The 19,852-nt window shown below is 44.8% G+C and overlaps 1 protein-coding gene across 1 annotated transcript in view; it reads left to right on the top strand.

The window, feature by feature from the left end:
- The window catches only part of vps13d (vacuolar protein sorting 13 homolog D), a 535,261-nt gene that overhangs the window by 157,455 nt on the left and 357,954 nt on the right, over positions 1 to 19,852 (top strand). The window contains 3 exon segments of the mRNA XM_034171656.1: positions 7,282 to 7,372; positions 7,506 to 7,632; positions 7,727 to 7,907. Coding sequence (XP_034027547.1) covers positions 7,282 to 7,372; positions 7,506 to 7,632; positions 7,727 to 7,907 — 399 coding nt within the window.

Genomic DNA, 19,852 nt, shown 5'->3' with positions numbered 1-19,852 from the left:
GTGCTGTCCTGAAGTTCACAACAGCCTCTTTTAACTTCTCCACATGAAGGGAGAGATTGTTGGGCTCACACCATGAGGTCAGGTGGTTCACCTCGTTCCTGTAGGTGGTCTCATCTTATTGCTGATGAGCAGTGGTGGGCACAGCTAACCAAAGAGTTAGCTTCGATAACGGCTAATCAGCTAACTGAAAACTTATCTTTTATAGAGCTAAACCGATAACCAACCCAAAAATTTATTGGAAACTACAGATAACCGATAACTTCCAGTATTGTCTCCAGTACACTTGCAGTACACTAGCTGATTTTGAGTTTTAACATGACGGTCGCTTCTGGTAGCATCAAAGACGACCACAGACCCAAACAATGAGTCAGCACTTCTGTTTTTGTGCGTCCTGCCCCCTGCTGGATGCTCTTGTTTACTACATAGCGTGCAGCAGTGAAGCAGCTGAGAGGAGCAGCGAAGCTTAACTCTCTATTCAATAGCAGTGTCGCCGTGAGGCGGAGGTCTTGGAAAATAAAGCAGTGCTGACTTATGGTTTGTGATTTATAAATAAAATCAGTCCGGATAGAATAACTCCATTGATGTCAATTCTGTAATTTGTATCAACTCAATCAATCAACTTTTTTCTTATATAGCGCCAAATCACAACAAACAATTGCCCCAAGGCGCTCCAAAGTTAAAACATAACACATATCTTTTAATTTTAAATAATGCACTAATTCTGAAGTTTTGTAACAAACAGACAGATGCGAAAGGGATTATGGGTAAATGAGCCTCCGCTAACACTGATTGGTTGACTCATTCATTCTATGTAAAAACCAACACGTTAATGTGACGTGACGTGTGTTGGTATTTAAATGTGCTTTTGTAAAATATGCCATTTTATTTATATGTTTAAAAAAAAAAGCCATTTGCAAAGGCCAACTAAGTCAAGTTGTGATTTGAAAACCGTCTGATGTAATCGGGGTCAAAATGCATAGAACACTGCCATCTTCTGGTGCCCAGACGCTCAGCCCCTTACCCATAATCCTTTGCATACCAGTTTTTTTTTTTTTAAACAACAAAATCCACAGCGACAATTGTAAATGAACATTATGCAACCAAAATGTATACTTTCATTTCTTTAGCTGCAGTAAGAGGCTGCAACAACTCTCAGGCACACAAAGAATTCGAATTTCCTGGATATCTCAAATTAGGGCAAATACTACCATGAACACTACTGGCCAGTAGATGGCAGTAGAGACCATAGAGCAAACAGGTAAAAATATTAGAAAAGCAACCTGAGCTGCTTCTGACATTTAAAACAAACACAATAACAAGTAAGAACATCTGTAAACCCAGAGAATATATTAATGAGAATTTTAGGCACAATATACAAAGAGTTTAATGCTGTTGTCCGTGTGGAGCCTGATCAGAGCATCTCAAATGCATTTCTGGTAAAAACCTGGGTGTGGAAGGGGTTTGGAGAGGCCATGGAGAATGACTTTCAGTCAGCCTCAAAGCAGTTCTGGCAAACTGTCAGGTGAATCAGAAAAGATAGGCAGTTCACCAAGGGAAGAGAGCTGCTAAACTGACCCGAGGATATCATGAGGCAGTGGAAAGAATACTTTGAGGAGCTCCTCAAACCTACTGACATGCCCTTTGTTGAGGAAGCAGGGATGGAAGACACAGGCAGATCCAGTTCCTTCACCCTAATAGAAGTTACTGACATAGTCATTAAAGCTCCTCAGTGGCAAGTTGCTGGGGTGGGCAAGATTCATCCTGTGATGCTGAGGTCTCTGGATGTTGTTGGCTTTCATGAAGGACATGCCAATACAGTGTTGCATGGAAGTCGTGGACAGAGAACCCCTGTATTGGCAAACTGGGGTGGTGGTCTCCATCTTTAAAAAAGGAGGACTGGAGAGTGTGCTTCAGTTATAGATGAATCATGCTTCTCGCCTCCCTGGGAAATACTATGTCAGAGTACTAGAGAGGAACACACAGAAGCCCTGCGCCCTGCGAACGCAAGGGCCGCGCAGGTACGTAGGGCTTAACCAAGTCCGCCAGGTAGGAAGGTGCCAGTCCATGAACAATTTTATAAACCAGCAACAGGACTTTAAAATCCGATCTGGCAGAAACCGGAAGCCAATGAATAGACACCAGAATAATGTAATGTGGTCAAACTTTCTACTTTGTGTCAAAAGTCTGGCAGCAGCATTCTGCACTAATTGAAGACCCCGAATGCTAGACTGCGGCAGACCAGAAAATAAAGCATTACAATAATCCAGTCTGGAAGAAATAAATGCACGTATCAAAGTCTCAGCATCAGCCATAGACAGGACGGGACGAATCCTCACTATGTTTCGCAGATGGAAGAAAGCAGTCCTCGTCATGTCTCTAATGTGGGGCCCAAAGGACAACGTAAGATCAAAAAGTACCCCAAGATTCCTCACTTTGTCCGTATGATGCACAACACACGAACCCAAATTAAGTGCCAGCTGGTCAAATTGATGCCGATGTCTGGCTGGACCAAGAACCATCATTTCAGTCTTATTGGAATTCAAGAGTAGGAAGTTACTAGACAACCAACTTCACACATATACAAGGCAATCTTCTAAGGCCATTAATAATGAGCCACGCATGGGTGTGTCGGCGAGTATTTGAAGAATGAGCCACGTTTTAATCCGTCACGTATCTGCAACTAAGGCACCTCGATGTGCTTCTCTGTACCTCGCATGTGCTAGGTTTCAGCCTCTAGTGAGCCACGACCACCTGTCATTTGAGCCCCGTCCAGCCTCGAGTGGTTCGTGTCGCCGCATATGATCCACGTCAAGCTACATATGATCCATGTAGCACCATGATAACGCAACGTTGGTGCATGTATTGGCATGGGTTTGGTCCAAACCTCCAGCCCTCCACACTTGGTCCCTTTTTAAAGTGTGGGTTTTCAGTTCACATCATCCATTCAAGATGTTGTCACATTTTATAAACGCAATCCAAAGAATTACTGGTAAGGTGGCATTTCAGTATTCTGACCCCACAACATGGAACAATTTACAAAAAGACTGGAAATTAAAGAAACTGGTTTCAATAGGCCAGTTTAAACTTTTAATCAAAGGTTTGGAAACGAAAGCCATGGTTTGTAAATGTTTGTAAATAGTCTCATGAAATTGTTTGTAATTTTCTGAATTGTTGTGATCTGTGCCGCTGTCTTGGCCCTTGAAAAAGAAATTGGTAATCTCAATGGGACTTTCCTGGTTAAATAAAATACATAAAAAATTACGCTGCACTGAGTGAGTGCACGCTCCCGGATACAAATTCTGACAGGGATAACTACTTAGGCACGATACTGGCTGCCACTGCCAGGCTGTGGTTCATCTGTGTTTCAGAGTCAAATGCAGCCATTCTGTGCATTCACCGAGCTCTCTGTGACCACAAAAAAAGCATTATTTCTTCTACAGCTTACAGTCACTGTGATACAGCTTTTTACTTTGTGTTACTCTTTCTGTGTTCCTGAACAGCTCTGCTCCTTCTCACAGCCTCATGACCATTATTTCTTCCACAGCTTTAAACACACAGCCATTTTAACACCGTAATCCAACTTTTAACTTTGTGTTTGTCCATTATTCACTGCAAAATCACTCTTTTGTGAGCTTGCGTTTTGCGTAAATGCTCGTCTTGGTTGCCAGTTATTTCATCAGTGCGCACACACAGCAGAGCTCAGCTGATCATTAACACGATTTTAAATCTGTCATAGACATACGTTTACAGCTAGGAATGAACATGCAACTGTTTTAAAAAGCTATAAAAACATTAAAAATAGGTACCTTTAAGGTGTTCCAAAATACATTCCTCATTGAGCAGGAGAGGGAAGAAAAGCGTCCCCGTGAAACAGTCTTCTGTGATTCCACAAGCGATTAGAGGTGTTTTCAACATCCAAGGTTTGTCAAAAAATAATTATTTTATATACAGCGTCTGGCGCACAAAGCAGGTGGAATTGTGTGCGCAAGAGGGCAGCCGCTCCAAAAATAGCCTCTCTGTTCCCTCGTATCTGGTAGTCACTCGGATAATGGGCTTTTAGCAGCCTTGTCCACACCACTAACATGCCTCTATAATCTTCGTTAGTTGTCGTAGTAACTCGTACACAAACCGCCCCACGCTGTTGTTGCTAAATTTTGAACATGTTGAAATTAGCACCATGCTCAGAGATGAGCGTGAGCCTCGTTAACCGAAGATACTGCCTCTAAGAGCCACTCAGAGCCACCATTCTCCTACAGTAGTTGAATAAGTCCTCTCGTAGCAAAAAAAAAAAAAACATGCTGCATGGCTCATGATTCATCCTTCATTATTTGGAGGGACCAGTGCTTAAGGCCTCCATTTTTCAATTCAAGACAACAGATTGTTACCTAAATAAGTATTGACAACAGTCAAAATGTTTTGATCATCACACATCACAAGTATGCAACAACAGAAAGCGCTAATGAGAGGAAGTCACTCCACAATTGAAGTGATGAATGCAAATAAACCTAAATGCTAGAGAACACAGCTTTTCAGCAATATTATCTTACTACATAACACTTTTAAGATTATATGCAAATCAGTCTAATGACTTGGGACACTGGCAGCCAAGCACAGTGTATATAAAGAGAATCAGCAGACAAGAGACAACACAAATTTAATCTAATAAATGGACTGCATTTATATTGTGCTTTTCCATCTGCATCAGACGCTCAAAGCACTTTACAAATAATGGCTCACATTCACCCCGATGTGGGGGTGCTGCCATACAATGTGCTCACTCCTCACCGGGAGCAATAGGGGATTAAAGACCTTGCCCAAGGGTCCTTAGTGATTTTCCAGTCAGGCTGGGATTTGAACTGAGGATCTTCTGGTCTCAAGCCCAACACCTTAACCACTAGACCATCACCTCCCCCACCTAATCTAATGCTGCTAAGTATAGTATATTATACTACAAAACCAATACCACAATATTGGAACTTGTCCACACAACCCAACTCACTACAACATGAACATGCACAGATATAGATGAACAAAGTATCTCAGAGTCTCCTTAACATGAGTGTGAAAGGTTGAACTCCACAAATATATCAGGGAACAATGCCATTTGATTGACCATGTCTATGCTGTGGCTGCTGCTGCTGCTGTTGGGTCACTGTGGCACCATATGCCTGGCCACTGGCCATTGAGGCCTGCCTGCTGGTGTCGAAAGCAGTAGCCCTCTGGAGTTGAAGCTGTATACATTTTATGTGCTGTACTGAGCCCTTTATATAGGTTTTCACATAGTATTATCATTATGCCATCAAGGAATGAATATTTGAATTTGAATTTATTTATTTATCCGGCACAATGATATTGTGATTTTTTTTAAATCCACAGGAGACGTTTTTCAACAGGCCAGTATACAACCCCAATTCCAATGAAGTTGGAACATTGTGTGAAATATAAATAAAAACAATACAAAGATTTGCAAATCCTCTTCAACCTATATTAAATTGAATACACTATAAAGACAAGATATTTAATGTTCAAACTGATAGACATTTTTATTTTTGTGCAAATATTTGCTCATTTTGAAATGGATGCCTGCAACACATTTCAAAAAAGCTGTGACGGGCAACAAAAGACTGGGAAAGCTGATGAATGCTCAAAGAACCTTTTTGGAAACATTCCACAGGTGGCCAGGTTAATTGGAAACAGGTGAGTGTCAAGATTGGGTATAAAAGCAGCATCCCCAAAAGGCTCAACTGTTCACAATGGGGTGAGGATCACTACTTTGTGAAAAACTCCGTGAAAAACTAGTCCAACAGTTTAAGAACAGTGTTTCACAATGTTCAATTCCAAGGAATGTAGGGATTCCATCATCTACAGTCCATAATATAATAAGAAGATTTAGAGTGTCTGGAGAACTTTCTACACGTAAGCAGCAAGGCCGAAAACCAACATTGAATGCCCGTGACCTTCAATCCCTTAGGCGGCATTGCATTAAAAACCGGCATCATTGTGTAAAGGATCTTACCGCGTGGGCTCAGGAACACTTCAGAACACCACTGTCAGTTAACACAGTTCGTCACTACATCTACAAGTGTAAGTTAAAACTCTACATCAACAACATCCAGAAATGCCGCCTCGTTCTCTGGGCCCAAGCTCATTTGAAATGCACAGACGCAAGTGGAAACTGTGCTGTGGTCTGAGTCCACATTTCAGATTGTTTTTGGATATCATGGAGGTCGTGTCCTCTGGACAAAAGAGGAAAAAGACCATCCAGATTGTTACCAGCACAAAGTTCAAAAGCCATGCTGCCATCCAAGCAACGTCTTTTTCTGGGACGTCCCTGCTTATTTCAGCAAGACAATGCCAAGCCACATTCTGCACGTGTTACAACAGCATGGCTTCATAGTAAAAGAGTGCGGGTACTAGACTGGCCTGCCTGCAGTCCAGACCTGTCGCCCATTGAAAATGTGTGGCACATTATGAAGCGCAAAATATGACAATGGACATCCCAGACTGTTGAACAACTGAAGTCGTACATCAAGCAAGAACGCGAAAGAATTCCACCTACAAAGCTTCAACAATTAGTGTCCTCAGTTCACAAACGCTTATTGAGTGTTGTTAGAAGGAAAAGGAAAGAAGGAAAGGTGATGTAACACAGTCGTAAACATACCACTGTCCCAACTTTTTTGAAACGTGTTGCAGGTATCCATTTCAAAATGAACAAATATTTGCACAAAAACAATAAAGTTTATCAGTTTGAACATTAAATATCTTGTCTTTGTGGTGTATTCAATTGAATATAGGCTGAAGAAGATTTTTAAATCATTGTACGTATTCTGTTTTTATTTACAGGTCAAAATACACAGAAATAGAACTGTTATTTCTGTTTCTAATGCAAATACAAGTAAACGTGGGAAATTTGGCTAAATGGGCGGCCATTTTGTGTTATGCAAATTAGAAGGTGAAAGAGTAAAGATACAGCATGTCAACTGCAATTTTTGAACTCAGCAGGCCAAAATACCTATAAATCAGCCTGTTGTCTGCTTTTAACAGAAAATGCCTTGGGTAGTCTACTTACCTGAAAATAGATCCTAACTAATCAGTTTAACGTGCATTGCTGTGCAGTTTCAAATTTTCCATATTTGTGTGCTTCCTGTGGCTTGACTTCATTGTCATGAATGGAAAGTAAAAACATGAAGTTGCTGTGCAAAGTATTTTCTTCACAAACTGTTCAGGGAGTTTTACTGTTTGATTTTACTGTTCGCTACCTCTGCATATTTTCATTCGTAGGTTCATTCTCTCTCTCTGGTTCTGAACAAAAAAGACAACGAGCTTGCCAGAGCGAACGTTTCCAAATTGTCTGCTCATCTGGAAATGTTAGGTGCGTATGAGAATGCAACCACACCGACACCTGTTCAGATAAAATTGAACCCTGCAAACAAATAATTTTGCTGAAATATGTGCTATAACCACTTTTTATGTATTAAAATGGCACAATAACTGTCACATTTCAGAGGGTGACTTAGCATTGCAGGGGAGTTTAGGAAGTTTGTCACTGAGTGACTTAACTCCACATGGGGTTCTTTATCGAGAGCGCTTCACCACACAAGGACGGGAGGCCCTGATTTTCAACATCTATAAGTATGTATTTGTGCCTGTTTGCAGACACTTGGTGTCTTACTGAGTAACCTGCTAGATTGGGTGACTTTGCAGTCATTGTTGTCTTTTTATTCAGGTACGGCCAGCCTGATCCTTATCTGGAGAGGGAGTGTGACATTAAAGTGTCTCTGCAGATGGCCTCAGTACGGTATGTTCACACCCAGCGCTTCCAGGCAGAGCTGGTGGACTTCATCCAGCACTTCACCCAGCTGCAGGATGTCCTTGGCAGGCAGAGAGCTGCAGTGGAGGGTCAAGCTGTGAGTACTGATGGCCTTCATTCATTCATGAAAACATATGCAGCACTTTGAGACAAATTGAATGTTGTCTTTATAATAATTATAAATAAATTCCATTTCACCTTTACAAATCCTTAATTTCTTTTGGGCGTCTAAAGTACATAATTTCTTTTTGGTGATATGACATCACAATTTATTTCATGAGGTTTCCTGCAAGGAAAATAGTTGTGGTTTCTAAAAGGTAATTTTATCTGTTCTCCTCACAGAGCTTCTCCACCTCTTCCTATCGGCTGCCACAATGTTTGTCTTGTTTCATGTACTCAAGCCTAACTCTCTTATTTCTTACTGTACATTCTGTCTTCATGTTGTTTTTGGTCTTCCTTTTTTTTCCTTTGCCCTTCTGGTGCCCAGGTCATTGCCACATTGCCATCTACAGAGTTTCACTTTTTTCATTCAGTGGTATCGTGCTCAGTCTTTCTGACACCAAGATGCTAATTACTTATTGTCTGCTTTATTCATTTTCTGTGTTTCACATCCATACAGCAAGATGGTTAACACATACATTAGCTTTATTTTTCTTGAGATGTCATTAGTGCTTCAGATTCTCTTCAGTCTCACAAATTTACATATTGCTTTGAAGTTCTTTCTGAAGTCTTTTCATACCACCGCCTTCTTTACAGATTTTTGCTCCTAAGGACGTGAACTCCTCATCCTCAGTATCCTGTTCACCACTCAATTAATGTACGAACATTAATCGATCGGTGGACAGGATAATGTACGAACGATCGATTAATGTACGAACATTCCAATTACCAATTTTTTGTGGTGCTCTTTCCCAGGATGATTTCTTCAGGCATCATTTTGATAGTGTTAAATTTAAAAAATCATGTCATATTTGAGATTCACGTATTAATGATGAGCTTTTATTTCTACACAGGGTTCAAATTGCACATGTGCTTTCAGGGGAGCTCTATTTTCCTTTGAATTGTGTGCATGCATGTGTACATAGACTTGTACATCAATGTGGTCAGTAACAGGGATAAACATTTTGTTACTACTGCAGGCAGTTAATACCATCAGTAACATTTTATGTAGACACAATAACAACATGAGAATTGTGCAAAGAAGGGATCAAGCAGAAGGACACCTTTCTTCTCAAACAAACCCCCTCAAGAACAACACACGCACAATAAACGTTTAGCATTATTTTGCAAAATAAGCGATATGTTTTTGACCACAGCAGAATAAAACTGTCTGTGGCTCACAGTTCCCTCTCTCTCCCCCTCTGTCCCTCTGTTGTGGACTGTCCCTTATTTCCAAGAGAGGGAAAAGAAAAAGGAAAAATGGAATTGGTGCAGAAAGTTCACTTTCCAACTATCACAATCATAAGTCCACAAACACATCTAACAGGTCCATTGCTATTATGGGGGGCGGTCTAATATTCCTGTGTGTGAGATTTTCTACCACTTACATTAATCTCTGGAGTTCTCCTAATATAATGTTCATACTTCTTGTCAATGGAAATTTCTGAGCCTCTCTTGGACACATTCAGTGTGTTCTCCTTCTTTCCTGGTCCAGTGTGTGCCTTGAGTGAGGCTCCGTTCCCACTTGATGTCGGTGGTTTGTGGCAGGTCCACGGGGAAGCCCCTGCTTTTCATGTCCTCGTGAACCTCTCTTGCGCTGTTGAGGGCCATTTTTCCAGTGAATCCTCATCTTAGCGGGGTAGGATGTCTGGAAGTGTATCTGTTCCTCCTCGAGAATTTTCTTAATGTCTTCATATTTCTCTGAGTTTATTATTCAGTCCGGTAGGAAGATCATGTGAAAATGTGATCGCTTTCCGCTCGTAGTTGATCTTCGTCGTCCAGGCCGCTTTCAGTATTTTGTCTTTAATGTCAAATCTCTGAAAGTTAATCAGAATGGATCTTGAGACGGTTTCATTGTGCAGTTTTGGACCAATTGGTGGATTTGCAGGTCGGCACTGCTGTCTAGTTATAGCTCCATCTTCAAAAAGTTGTCAATAAAAGTTAGCAGTGAGCTTCCCTCTGAGTCCGTGGACATTATTACGATGCGATCTTCATCTCACGTTAGCTGTCTCTGTCTCTCACACTCGTTGCTCTGCTTCGGTTAGCCTGGTGCCATGATTAAGATTATCCCACGTCGTTCTTCAATAATACCACCCAATAATACCAAATTATGTTTGGACATTTTAACCCTCCTTTATTATACGGTAAGTGCAACAATAACAATCTAATCCGATCTTGACCATTTTTCCAAATAATACCTATAAATAGCTTTTTAGCCTTTGTGAAAAATCATCAGGTGGTGGCATTGGCACATTCTGAAACAAATATAACATTTTTGGGAGCATATTCATTTTTTATAACATTGATTTTAATTACTCCCCTCCCCTCTAGCTGCCACCTTATCGTGGTGGGGGAGTTTGCGTACCCGGATGATCCTAGGAGCTATGTTGTCGGGGGCTTTGTGCTCCCTGTAGGGTCTCCCAAGGCAAACAGGTCCTAGGTGACGGGTTAGACTAAGGGCAGCTCAGAACTTCCATGACCAGTGAAAGATCAAGGACCGAGACATCGCCCGGTATGGAGGAGCCAGGGTCCCACCCTGGTGCCAGGCTGTTATGTGTCGGACGCAGCTCGGAGAACCGACCAGCGTTTGAAGGACCCAGTATGAAATAAGCAGAGCACGGTACAAAGGCTAACTGAATTGAATACATAACAGTGATACAAAAAACAACAAAAGAAAGTGCGGTCTGGCGTGGTGCGCTCCCAGCAGCGCTAACGGTCCAGAGCCAGAAGCTGTTCGGACCCAAGGACCCCGCCGACACCCCCCAGGTGGCCGCAACAAACCGAGTCTGTGAAAGAAGGAACCATTATGTGAGTCCACACTCTACACACAGAGAGAACACTTAAAGGTGTACAAACAGCAAACACTTCCTGGCTTGATTACTAATCAGCTTCCCAACCTGCAGGCATGGAACATCCAGTTCACAAAACTCCACTGCAGTGGAAGCCGATACATGACTAACATACAGCTCAATATAAAAAGGTGTGAGGGACACCACATTTACTGACTGTATAAATGTTAGTCACAAAATCTAACGTACCTCAGGAAGTGTGCTGACGAGCGTGAGACCTCACCCCCTCCTCTTTCACAGACCGTGCATCAAACCCTGGACGTTCTCTGCATCCACTGATGATGAGATGGCTCCCGAGACGACGATCTCACCCGTCTGGTCACAAGGTCGAGTCTCTGGCAAATACACACTGTATACTCCAGTCTTAAATGCCACCATGTTCCAATCCATATAGATGCACCTCAGCTGTGAGTCCTGACGAGCCGCAGGTGATCAGGGTGAGGTCCTGATAACCTCAGCAACACAGCCACTCAGTCCCAAATGCAAGCCACCTGGAAGGAAAAACAAAAGACAGAAACAAAAAGGCAGCCAGGCCCCCCAGCCATACAACACAGGCCTGGGGTTGGGGCTCGCGTGCAAGTGCCTGGTGGTCAGGCCTTAGCCCATGGGGCCCGGCTGGGCTCAGCCCGAAGGAGCAACGTGGGCCCGCCCTCCTGTGGGTTCACCACCTGCAGAGGGGGCCATGGGGGCCGGGTGCAGAGAGGATTGGGTGGCGGTCGAGGGCGGGTGGCCCGGCGGCCCGGTCCATGCTCACAGCCCCTGGCTGTTGGGACGTGGAATGTCACCTCGCTGGGAGGGAAGGAGCCTGAGCTTGTGCGGGAGGTTGAGAGATACCGACTAGAGATAGTCGGGCTCACCTCCACGCACAGCATGGGCTCTGGTACCCAACTCCTGGAGAGGGGCTGGACGCTTCATTTTTCTGGCGTTGCCCACAGGGAGAGGCGGCGAGCTGGGGTTGCATTGCTTATTGCTCCCCAGCTCAGTCGCCATGTGTTGGAGTTCACTCCAGTGAACAAGAGGGTCACGTCCCTATGCCTTCGGGTCGGGGACAGGTCTCTCACCATTGTCTCGGCCTATGGGCCGAGCGGCAGTGCAGAGTACCCGACCTTCCTGGAGTCCCGGGAGGGGTACTAGATAGCGCTCCGACTGGGGACTCCATTGTTCTCCTGGGGGATTTCAACGCCCACGTGGGCGGCGACAGTGAGACCTGGAGGGGGGTAATTGGGAAGCACGGCCTCCCCGATCTGAACCCGAGTGGTGTTCAGTTGTTGGACTTCTGTGCTAGTCAGAGTTTGTCCATCACGAACACCATGTTCGAGCACAAGGGTGTCCATAAATGCATGTGGCACCAGGACACCCTGAGCCGGAGGTCGATGATCAACTTTGTAGTCGTATCATCTGACCTTCGGCCACGTGTCTTGGACACTCGAGTGAAGAGAGGGGCAGAGCTGTCGACCGATCACCACCTGGTGGTGAGTTGGATACGCTGGGAGGGGAGGAAGATGGTCAGACCTGGCAGGCCCAAACGTATCGTGAGGGTCTGCTGGGAACGACTGGCGGAACCCTCTGTCAGGGAGGTCTTCAACTCCCACCTCCGGGAGAGCTTCTCCCAGATCCCGGGGGAGGTTGGAGACATGGAGTCCGAGTGGACCATGTTCTCCACCTCCATTGTTGATGCGGCCGCTCGTAGCTGTGGTCGCAAGGTCTCTGGTGCCTGTCGCGGCGGCAATCCCAGAACCCGGTGGTGGACACCGGAAGTAAGGGATGCCGTCAAGCTGAAGAAGGATTCCTACTTATCTTTGTTGGTAGGTGGGACCCCAGAGGCAGCTGACAGGTACCGGCAGGCCAAGCGTGCCGCAGCCCGTGCGGTCGCAGAGGCAAAAACTCGGGTCTGGGAGGAGTTCGGGGAGGCTATGGAGGAGGACTATCGGTCGGCCTCGAAGAGATTCTGGCAAACCGTCCGACGCCTCAGGAGGCGGAAGCAGCTCTCCACCTGCACTGTTTACGGTGCGGGTGGGGAGCTGTTGACCCTGACTGGGGATGTTGTTGGGCGGTGGAAGGAGTACTTCGAGGATCTCCTCAATCCCATCGTCACGTCTTCCGAAGAGGAAGCAGAGACTGGGGACCCAGAGGTGGACTCATCCATTACCCAGGCCGAAGTCACCGAGGTGGTTAGAAAGCTCCTCGGTGGCAAGGCTCCTGGGGTGGATTAAATCCGTCCTGAGTACCTTAAGTCTCTGGATGTTGTGGGACTGTCTTGGCTGACATGCCTCTGCAACATCGCGTGGCGATCAGGGACAGTGCCTCTGGATTGGCAGACTGGGGTGGTGGTCCCTCTGTTTAAGAAGGGGGACCGGAGGGTGTGTTCCAACTATAGGGAGATCACACTCCTCAGCCTCCCCGGTAAGGTCTATTCCAGAGTACTGGAGAGGAGAATTCGACCGATGGTCGAACCTCGGATCAGGAGGAGCAGTTGTGGTTTTCGTCCTGGTCGCAGCACACTGGACCAAGCTCTACACGCTCCATCGGTGCTCGAGGGTTATGGGAGTTCGCCCAACCAGTCCACATGTGTTTTGTGGATCTGGAGAAGGCGTTTGACCGTGTCTCTCGGGGCACCCTATGGGGAGTGCTCCGGGAGTACGGGGTCCGGGGTCCTTTGATAAGGGCTATCCGGTCCCTGTACGACCGCAGCAGGAGCTTGGTTCGCATTGCCGGTAGTAAGTCAAACCTGTTTCCAGTGCACGTTGGCCTCCGCCAGGGCTGCCCTTTGTCACCGGTTCTGTTCATTATTTTTATGAATAGAATTTCTAGGCGCAGCCAGGGTGTAGAGGGGGTCTGGTTTGGGAACCACAGAATCTCGTCTCTGCTGTTTGCGGACGATGTGGTTCTGTTGGCTTCGTCAAATCAGGACCTTCAGCGTCCACTGGGGCGGTTTGCAGCCGAGTGTGAAGCGTCCGGGATGAAAATCAGCATCTCCAAATCCGAGGCCATGGTTCTCGACCGGAAAAAGGTGCTTTGCCCTCTTCAGGTCGGTGGAGTGTCCTTGCCTTGTTCACGAGTGAGGGACGGATGGAGCGTGAGATCGATAGACGGATCGGTGCAGTGTCTGCAGTGATGCGGTCGCTGTATCGGACCGTCGTGGTGAAGAGAGAGTTGAGTAGGGGGGCAAAGCTCTCGATTTACCGATCGATCTACGTTTTGATCCTCACCTATGGTCATGAGATTTTGCTCATGACCGAAAGAACGAGATCGCGGGTACAAGCGGCCGAGATGAGTTTCCTCCGCTGGGTGGCTGGGCGCTCCCTTAGAGATAGGGTGAGGAGCTCGGTCACTCGGGAGGAGCTCAGAGTCGAGCCACTGCTCCTCCATGTCGAAAGGAGTCAGTTGAGGTGGCTCGGGCATCTTTTCCGGATGCCCCCTGGACGCCTCGCTGGAGAGGTGTTCTGGGCACGTCCCATTGGGAGGAGGCCCCGGGGAAGACCCAGGACACGCTGGAAGGATTACATCTCTCGGCTGGCTTGGGAACGCCTTGGGGTTCCCCCGGAGGAGCTGGGGGAGGTGTGTGTGGATCGGGAGGTCTGGGCGGCTTTGCTTGAGCTGCTGCCCCCACGACCCGACTCCGGATAAAGCGGAAGAAAATGGATGGATGGATGATTTTAATTAAAGAGAGGGTTAATGACATCCACCTATCAATGGATCCTTTTAGTTTATTCATCAAAGATTAATAATTAGATCTAATAATTAAATTCAATTTGGGCCTAATTTCTGTATCTAGGTACATAAAATGGTCCACCACTTTAAAAAAAAACAGAGTCTCTTGAACTGGATCTTCAATGTCCTTCTCATTTAGTAATAGTATGGATGACTTGGTATTATTAATTGTATATTCTGAAATGTTACTAAAAGCCTTTATCAATTCTGAAATAGCTGGAATAGATTTCCTAATTTGAGAAACAAACAAAATAACATCGTCCGCATGCAGTGCCACCTTTTGTTCAATATGGTGAGCATGTATTCCAGATATGTCAGTATGTGTTTGTATGGCTATTGCCAAAGGTTTTATTGCCAAGGTAAACAAAAGAGGTGACCCTGTTGGTACCCCGTCAACATCGTCTCTTTATCAAAATTGATTTTGAAATATTATTATTTGTTATTATATCTGCTGTTGAATGTAAATACAGTAACTGAACCCATTTTAAAACTTTATTCCCATAACCAAACCGTTCCAAGACTTTAAAAAGATAAGGCCATTCCACCTTATCAAAAGCGTTTCGGCATCCAAACATATGAAAGCTTTATCCATAGAATCTTCCAAATCCTGAATGATATTAAGCACCCTCCTAACATTGTGAAACTCCTGTCCTCCAAGAATGAATCAGTTTTGATCTCTATGTATTACATAGGGTTTCCTGCAGCCGTCTTGCTAATACCCCCGTCACACATAGCCGGAATCACGCAGAGTGGTGTCGGAGTTATGAATCGGCACACATCAGAAAGTGTTGGATTTCAGTTCCACAGCGTTCTGACACCCATCTGCGGAAGTCCACACAGTTGGTCAAAATCTGCCAGTGGCCCCAAGTGTGAAGCACATGTTCATAATTCTCCGGGTGCGGTCGAGATGGGACACCTATCCGACGGATGTCCATGAGGCAGTCTGAGGACCATCTCAACGCAGTTTGCATATTCTGATGGTGACAAAACAGCAACTGAAGGAACCTCAAAATGAATCGAATCTGGTACGGTGCAAAGCCTGCCGGTATCTGCATGTGCCACATATAATAATGTCCACCACCACCACCAACAACCCCCCCCCCCCCGGACCGCAAAGGAACCGTTAATCGTTGACATGTATGTGGTTCGCAGTCATGTGTGGCACAGCGCATGGCGCACAGCACATGTGGACAGGCTGTTATATCCATAATAGTCCTTACAGTACAGATAATATTCCTCCCCGTAGGCGACATAATAATGTGAAATATTGTGCCCATCAGATCTGTGACACCACGGCTCACCTCCAGGAGCATTTAGCATTTAGCAGCGCAGTGCGCCAGGAGCCAGGGGCCAGGACCACACAGCCTGTGCTGGAATGCTGGAAACGACGACGCCAAATCACAAATCACCATGTAGAGTTGCATTGTTTGTCTTCTTTGATCTTCTTTATGAACTCCTGCACTTTTCATGGCTTATCAAATGTGTGCGTTTGTTCATTGTATGTTACTAACAGTTTAGCAGGCGGTCTTATCCCATGTTTTAGTCCCATGGCCCGTAGCTGCTGATGCACTGAATCAAACTGCCTCCTCCATTTGTGAACTTCTATGGCCAAGTCATTGTAAGCCTCACGTGCAGATTCTTGTACAAAATTTCGCCCTTCGTTCTTGCAGCATTCATCACATCCACCTTCTGCCTGTAGTTCTGGAACCTCATTTTTAGGGCTCTTGGCGGCTCTTCTGTGCTCCTTTTTGGCCCGATGCAGTGTGCTCTCTCCAGGACGAATGGTGTCCTCAGTGGAGCCATATCTAGCGCATCCATCAGCCAGCTCTCCAGAAACGAGCAGGGGTCCATAGTCTCCGCTCCCTTTGGCAGATTCGCCAGCTGTTGTTTAAGTGGAATCTCATTTCCATGTCAATAACCTTATTCCCAAGGACTTTATTTCTTTTTTCCAACTTCTCAACCATATCTGCAAGTGTGGTGTAGTCGTCTTCTGCAGCAGAGATACGTGTCTCCACTTGTACAATTCTTTCAGCACAATCCTTTATCTGAGTTTTTGTTTCTTCCACCGCTTTCTAAATCCCATCATATCTGCCCAAGAACTCACCCTTTAGCTTGTCTTTTACATCATGTATTGCCGTTTTGATTTCCTTCTTGACTCAACGAAGTTCACTTTCATGTTGCGGGGATGCGGCCGCAGTTGCAGAGCCGTGTTCTTGGCTAGTGCTAGCTTCTTTGGCTGGGTTAGCTCTTTGCTAACTTTTTGCTCCAGATGCTTTTTGAAGTCCGATAACTTCAACTGTGATGTTTTTTTCCCTTTTTCTTTGCTCATCTTTGTATTCTGCATTTCCCCTTCACAAAAAATATCAGTCTGTGCGGTTAAATCACAAGTCTGTGAACTGCAACAGTAAAAATATATCGGAGTAGTGTTAAGCGTGACTGTCTAGCTGGAGGCTATTACTGGAAGTCCAGTACTATTTATCTTTTAATATAAAATAAATATAAACCTATATTGATTTAACTGCAAAGTCTATTAAATAATAATGATGATAAAAGTTTCCTCGTCGGTTCCACTCTAAAGTGTCTAATGAGCCCTTCTGGATCATTACGTCATTGCAGCCCAAACTGTCTGGTGCCGGGTTGCAGTTTACGTTGGTGGACGTCTTAATGCAATTTACAGTGGGAACCGTGGCTTTTTCTGGATTAATTTGTCCCCCATCGAGCTCCACTTCTTTATACAGTCATCAACCTCCAAATCAACAGTAAGGTACGTGTAATTTCCCTTCATTAATTATGGGTCATTTAAGCATCTTTTTCAGACCCTGTGTTGCAAAGTTGGTCATATTTGGGGGCTTTTCTGCCAAACGTTCCTCTATTTGATCCCTGATTGAAATGTAATCAGCGGGAGCTCTGCAAAAACTGCAGTGCACCTGCAATCTCAGTCAGTTAACAGGTGCATGGGTTCGCAGACCTACAGAGGGCTCTCTGATCTAAAGCGGTTTTCTTTGGTTCGCCACACCCAGGAATGTGTGTGTGAAACTTGTTTGTGTGAAGCAGCATTTTGTTAATAGTCGCCGGCCTTGAATTACTCCCTGCCTTGTTTAGCCACCTGGTCTGAAGCATGATGTTTCCTCCCCCGTGCTTCACAGTAGTGCTTCACAGGGTGTTCTTGGAATGCAACTCAGCATTCTTCTTCCTCCAAACACAATGAGTTGAGTTTTTACCAAAAAGTTCTATTTTGGTTTCATCTCACCACATGATATTCTCCAAATCCTCTTCTGGATCATCCATATGCTCTCTGGCAAACTTCAGATGGGCCTGGACATGTACTGGCTTAAGCAGGAGGACACGCATGGCACTGCAGGATTTGAGTCCCTCTCTGCGTAGTGTGTAGCCTTTGTTACTTTGGTCCCAGCTCTCTGCAGGTCATTCATCAGGTCCCTCCGCGTAGTTCTGGGATTTTTGTTCACTTTTCTCATGATCATTTTGACCCCATGGGATGAGATCGTGCATGGAGCACCAGATCGAGGGAGATTATCAATGGTCTTGTATGTCTTCCATTTTCTTACAGTTGCTCCCACAGTTGATTTATTCACACCACCCTGCTTGAATATTGTAGACTCACTCTTTTCAGCCTGGTGCACATCTACAATTTTCTTCCTGGTGTCCTTTGACAGCTCTTTGGTCTTGGCCATGGTTGAGTTTGGAGTCTGACTGTTTGAGGCTGTGGACAGGTGTCTTTTATACAGATAACGAGTTCCAACAGATGCCATTAATACAGGTAACAGGTGGAGGACAGAAGAGTGTCTTAAAGAAGTTGTTACAGGTCTGTGAGATGTAGAAATCTTGCTTGTTTGTGGATGACCAAATACTTATTTTCCACCATAATTTACAAATAAATTCTTTAAAAATCCTACAATGTGATTTCCTAGATTTTTTTTTTCTCATTTTGTCTCTCATAGTTGAAGTGTCCCTATGATGAAAATTACAGACATCTCTCATCTTTCTAAGTAGGAGAACTTGCATAATCTGGGGCTGATTAAATACTTTTTGGCCCCACTGTATGTCCTTGGCGGACGTAATAATAATAAAATAATTTTTAAAAATGGCTGTTTGTGAAAAAAAATGGTGGTGGGGCACTTGCAGGGGGTCTCAGCCGGGGAGTAATTCAGCATAGAAGCGCCACTGAATGTACTTAATTTACTTATGTTTGGAGAGAGTCTGGGTAAATCATCACACCCTTGAAATGCATTGAAATGTCCTGTTGAAATGTCAAGTTTCCATGCTGGTAAAAATACTATAACATAGGTATAAGCTTATTTATTTGTGTTACAGTTCATGTTGTTTGTGTTTATAGTTTTACTCCCACAAATCTGCTGCAGTCATGCGGCAGTGTGTGTGTGTGTGTGTGTGTTTGGGGGGTGGGGGGTTGGCAAATTGGTTTGTGCCAGTGTCGCAAACTGAGTGGCTCCCTCCTGAAAATTGGTCCACCCTGCCTTCACTGCACATGCGCCATTTGGGACCACAGCTACTCGTCTGAGACTGACTGTCTACGCCCAAAGAGATCAAAGGGAATAAGTGATTATTAACCATCAGATGACAAAGTAAAACCTCTTAAATCCTTCTAAAGTCAGTTTTAAGCAGAAAACAAGGCTGTTTTAAGCAGAAATGAGACAGTAATTGGTGAGTCCCCCCTCCCTTCATGTCTTAGGATGGATTTTGGACCATCTAAAACCTGTTTTTGCCAGGGCGCCAGCAAAACACCTGTTAAACACCAGTTTAGCACATCGAATACTGGCAGAAACTGGCGAAGACCTATGAAGTCCTGGTACAACCCCAGTTCCAGTGAAGTTGGGACATTGGGATTTTCAAATCCTCTTCAACCTATATTCAGTTGAATACACCACAAAGACAAGATATTTAATGTTCAAACTGATAAACTTTATTGTTTTTGTGCAAATATTTGCTCATTTTGAAATGGATCCCTGCAACAGGTTTCAAAAAAGCTGGGACAGTGGTATGTTTACCACTGTGTTACATCACCTTTCCTTCTAACAACACTCAGTAAGTGTTTGGGAACTGAGGACACTAATTGTTGAAGCTTTGCAGTAGGCCTGGGCGATATATCGATTTTTGAGTTTTTTGTTGCGGCCGATTTAAAAAATAAAAAAGTGGAGTTTTTCCCCCTCTTGCTACAGCACACCTTTTTGTCCCCAGGACCTTCCATAGCTCCCTTCTCCCCGTCCCGTTTACGTCACACAATAACAGATATGGCTAACTGCTAATGGAGAGCGAGTTTCATTAGTGGTTTGGGATTACTGCGATA

Source organism: Thalassophryne amazonica, chromosome 6 (assembly GCF_902500255.1).
Source record: "Thalassophryne amazonica chromosome 6, fThaAma1.1, whole genome shotgun sequence".
NCBI lineage: Eukaryota > Metazoa > Chordata > Actinopteri > Batrachoidiformes > Batrachoididae > Thalassophryne > Thalassophryne amazonica.
This window is presented reverse-complemented; position numbering and strand designations above follow the sequence as displayed.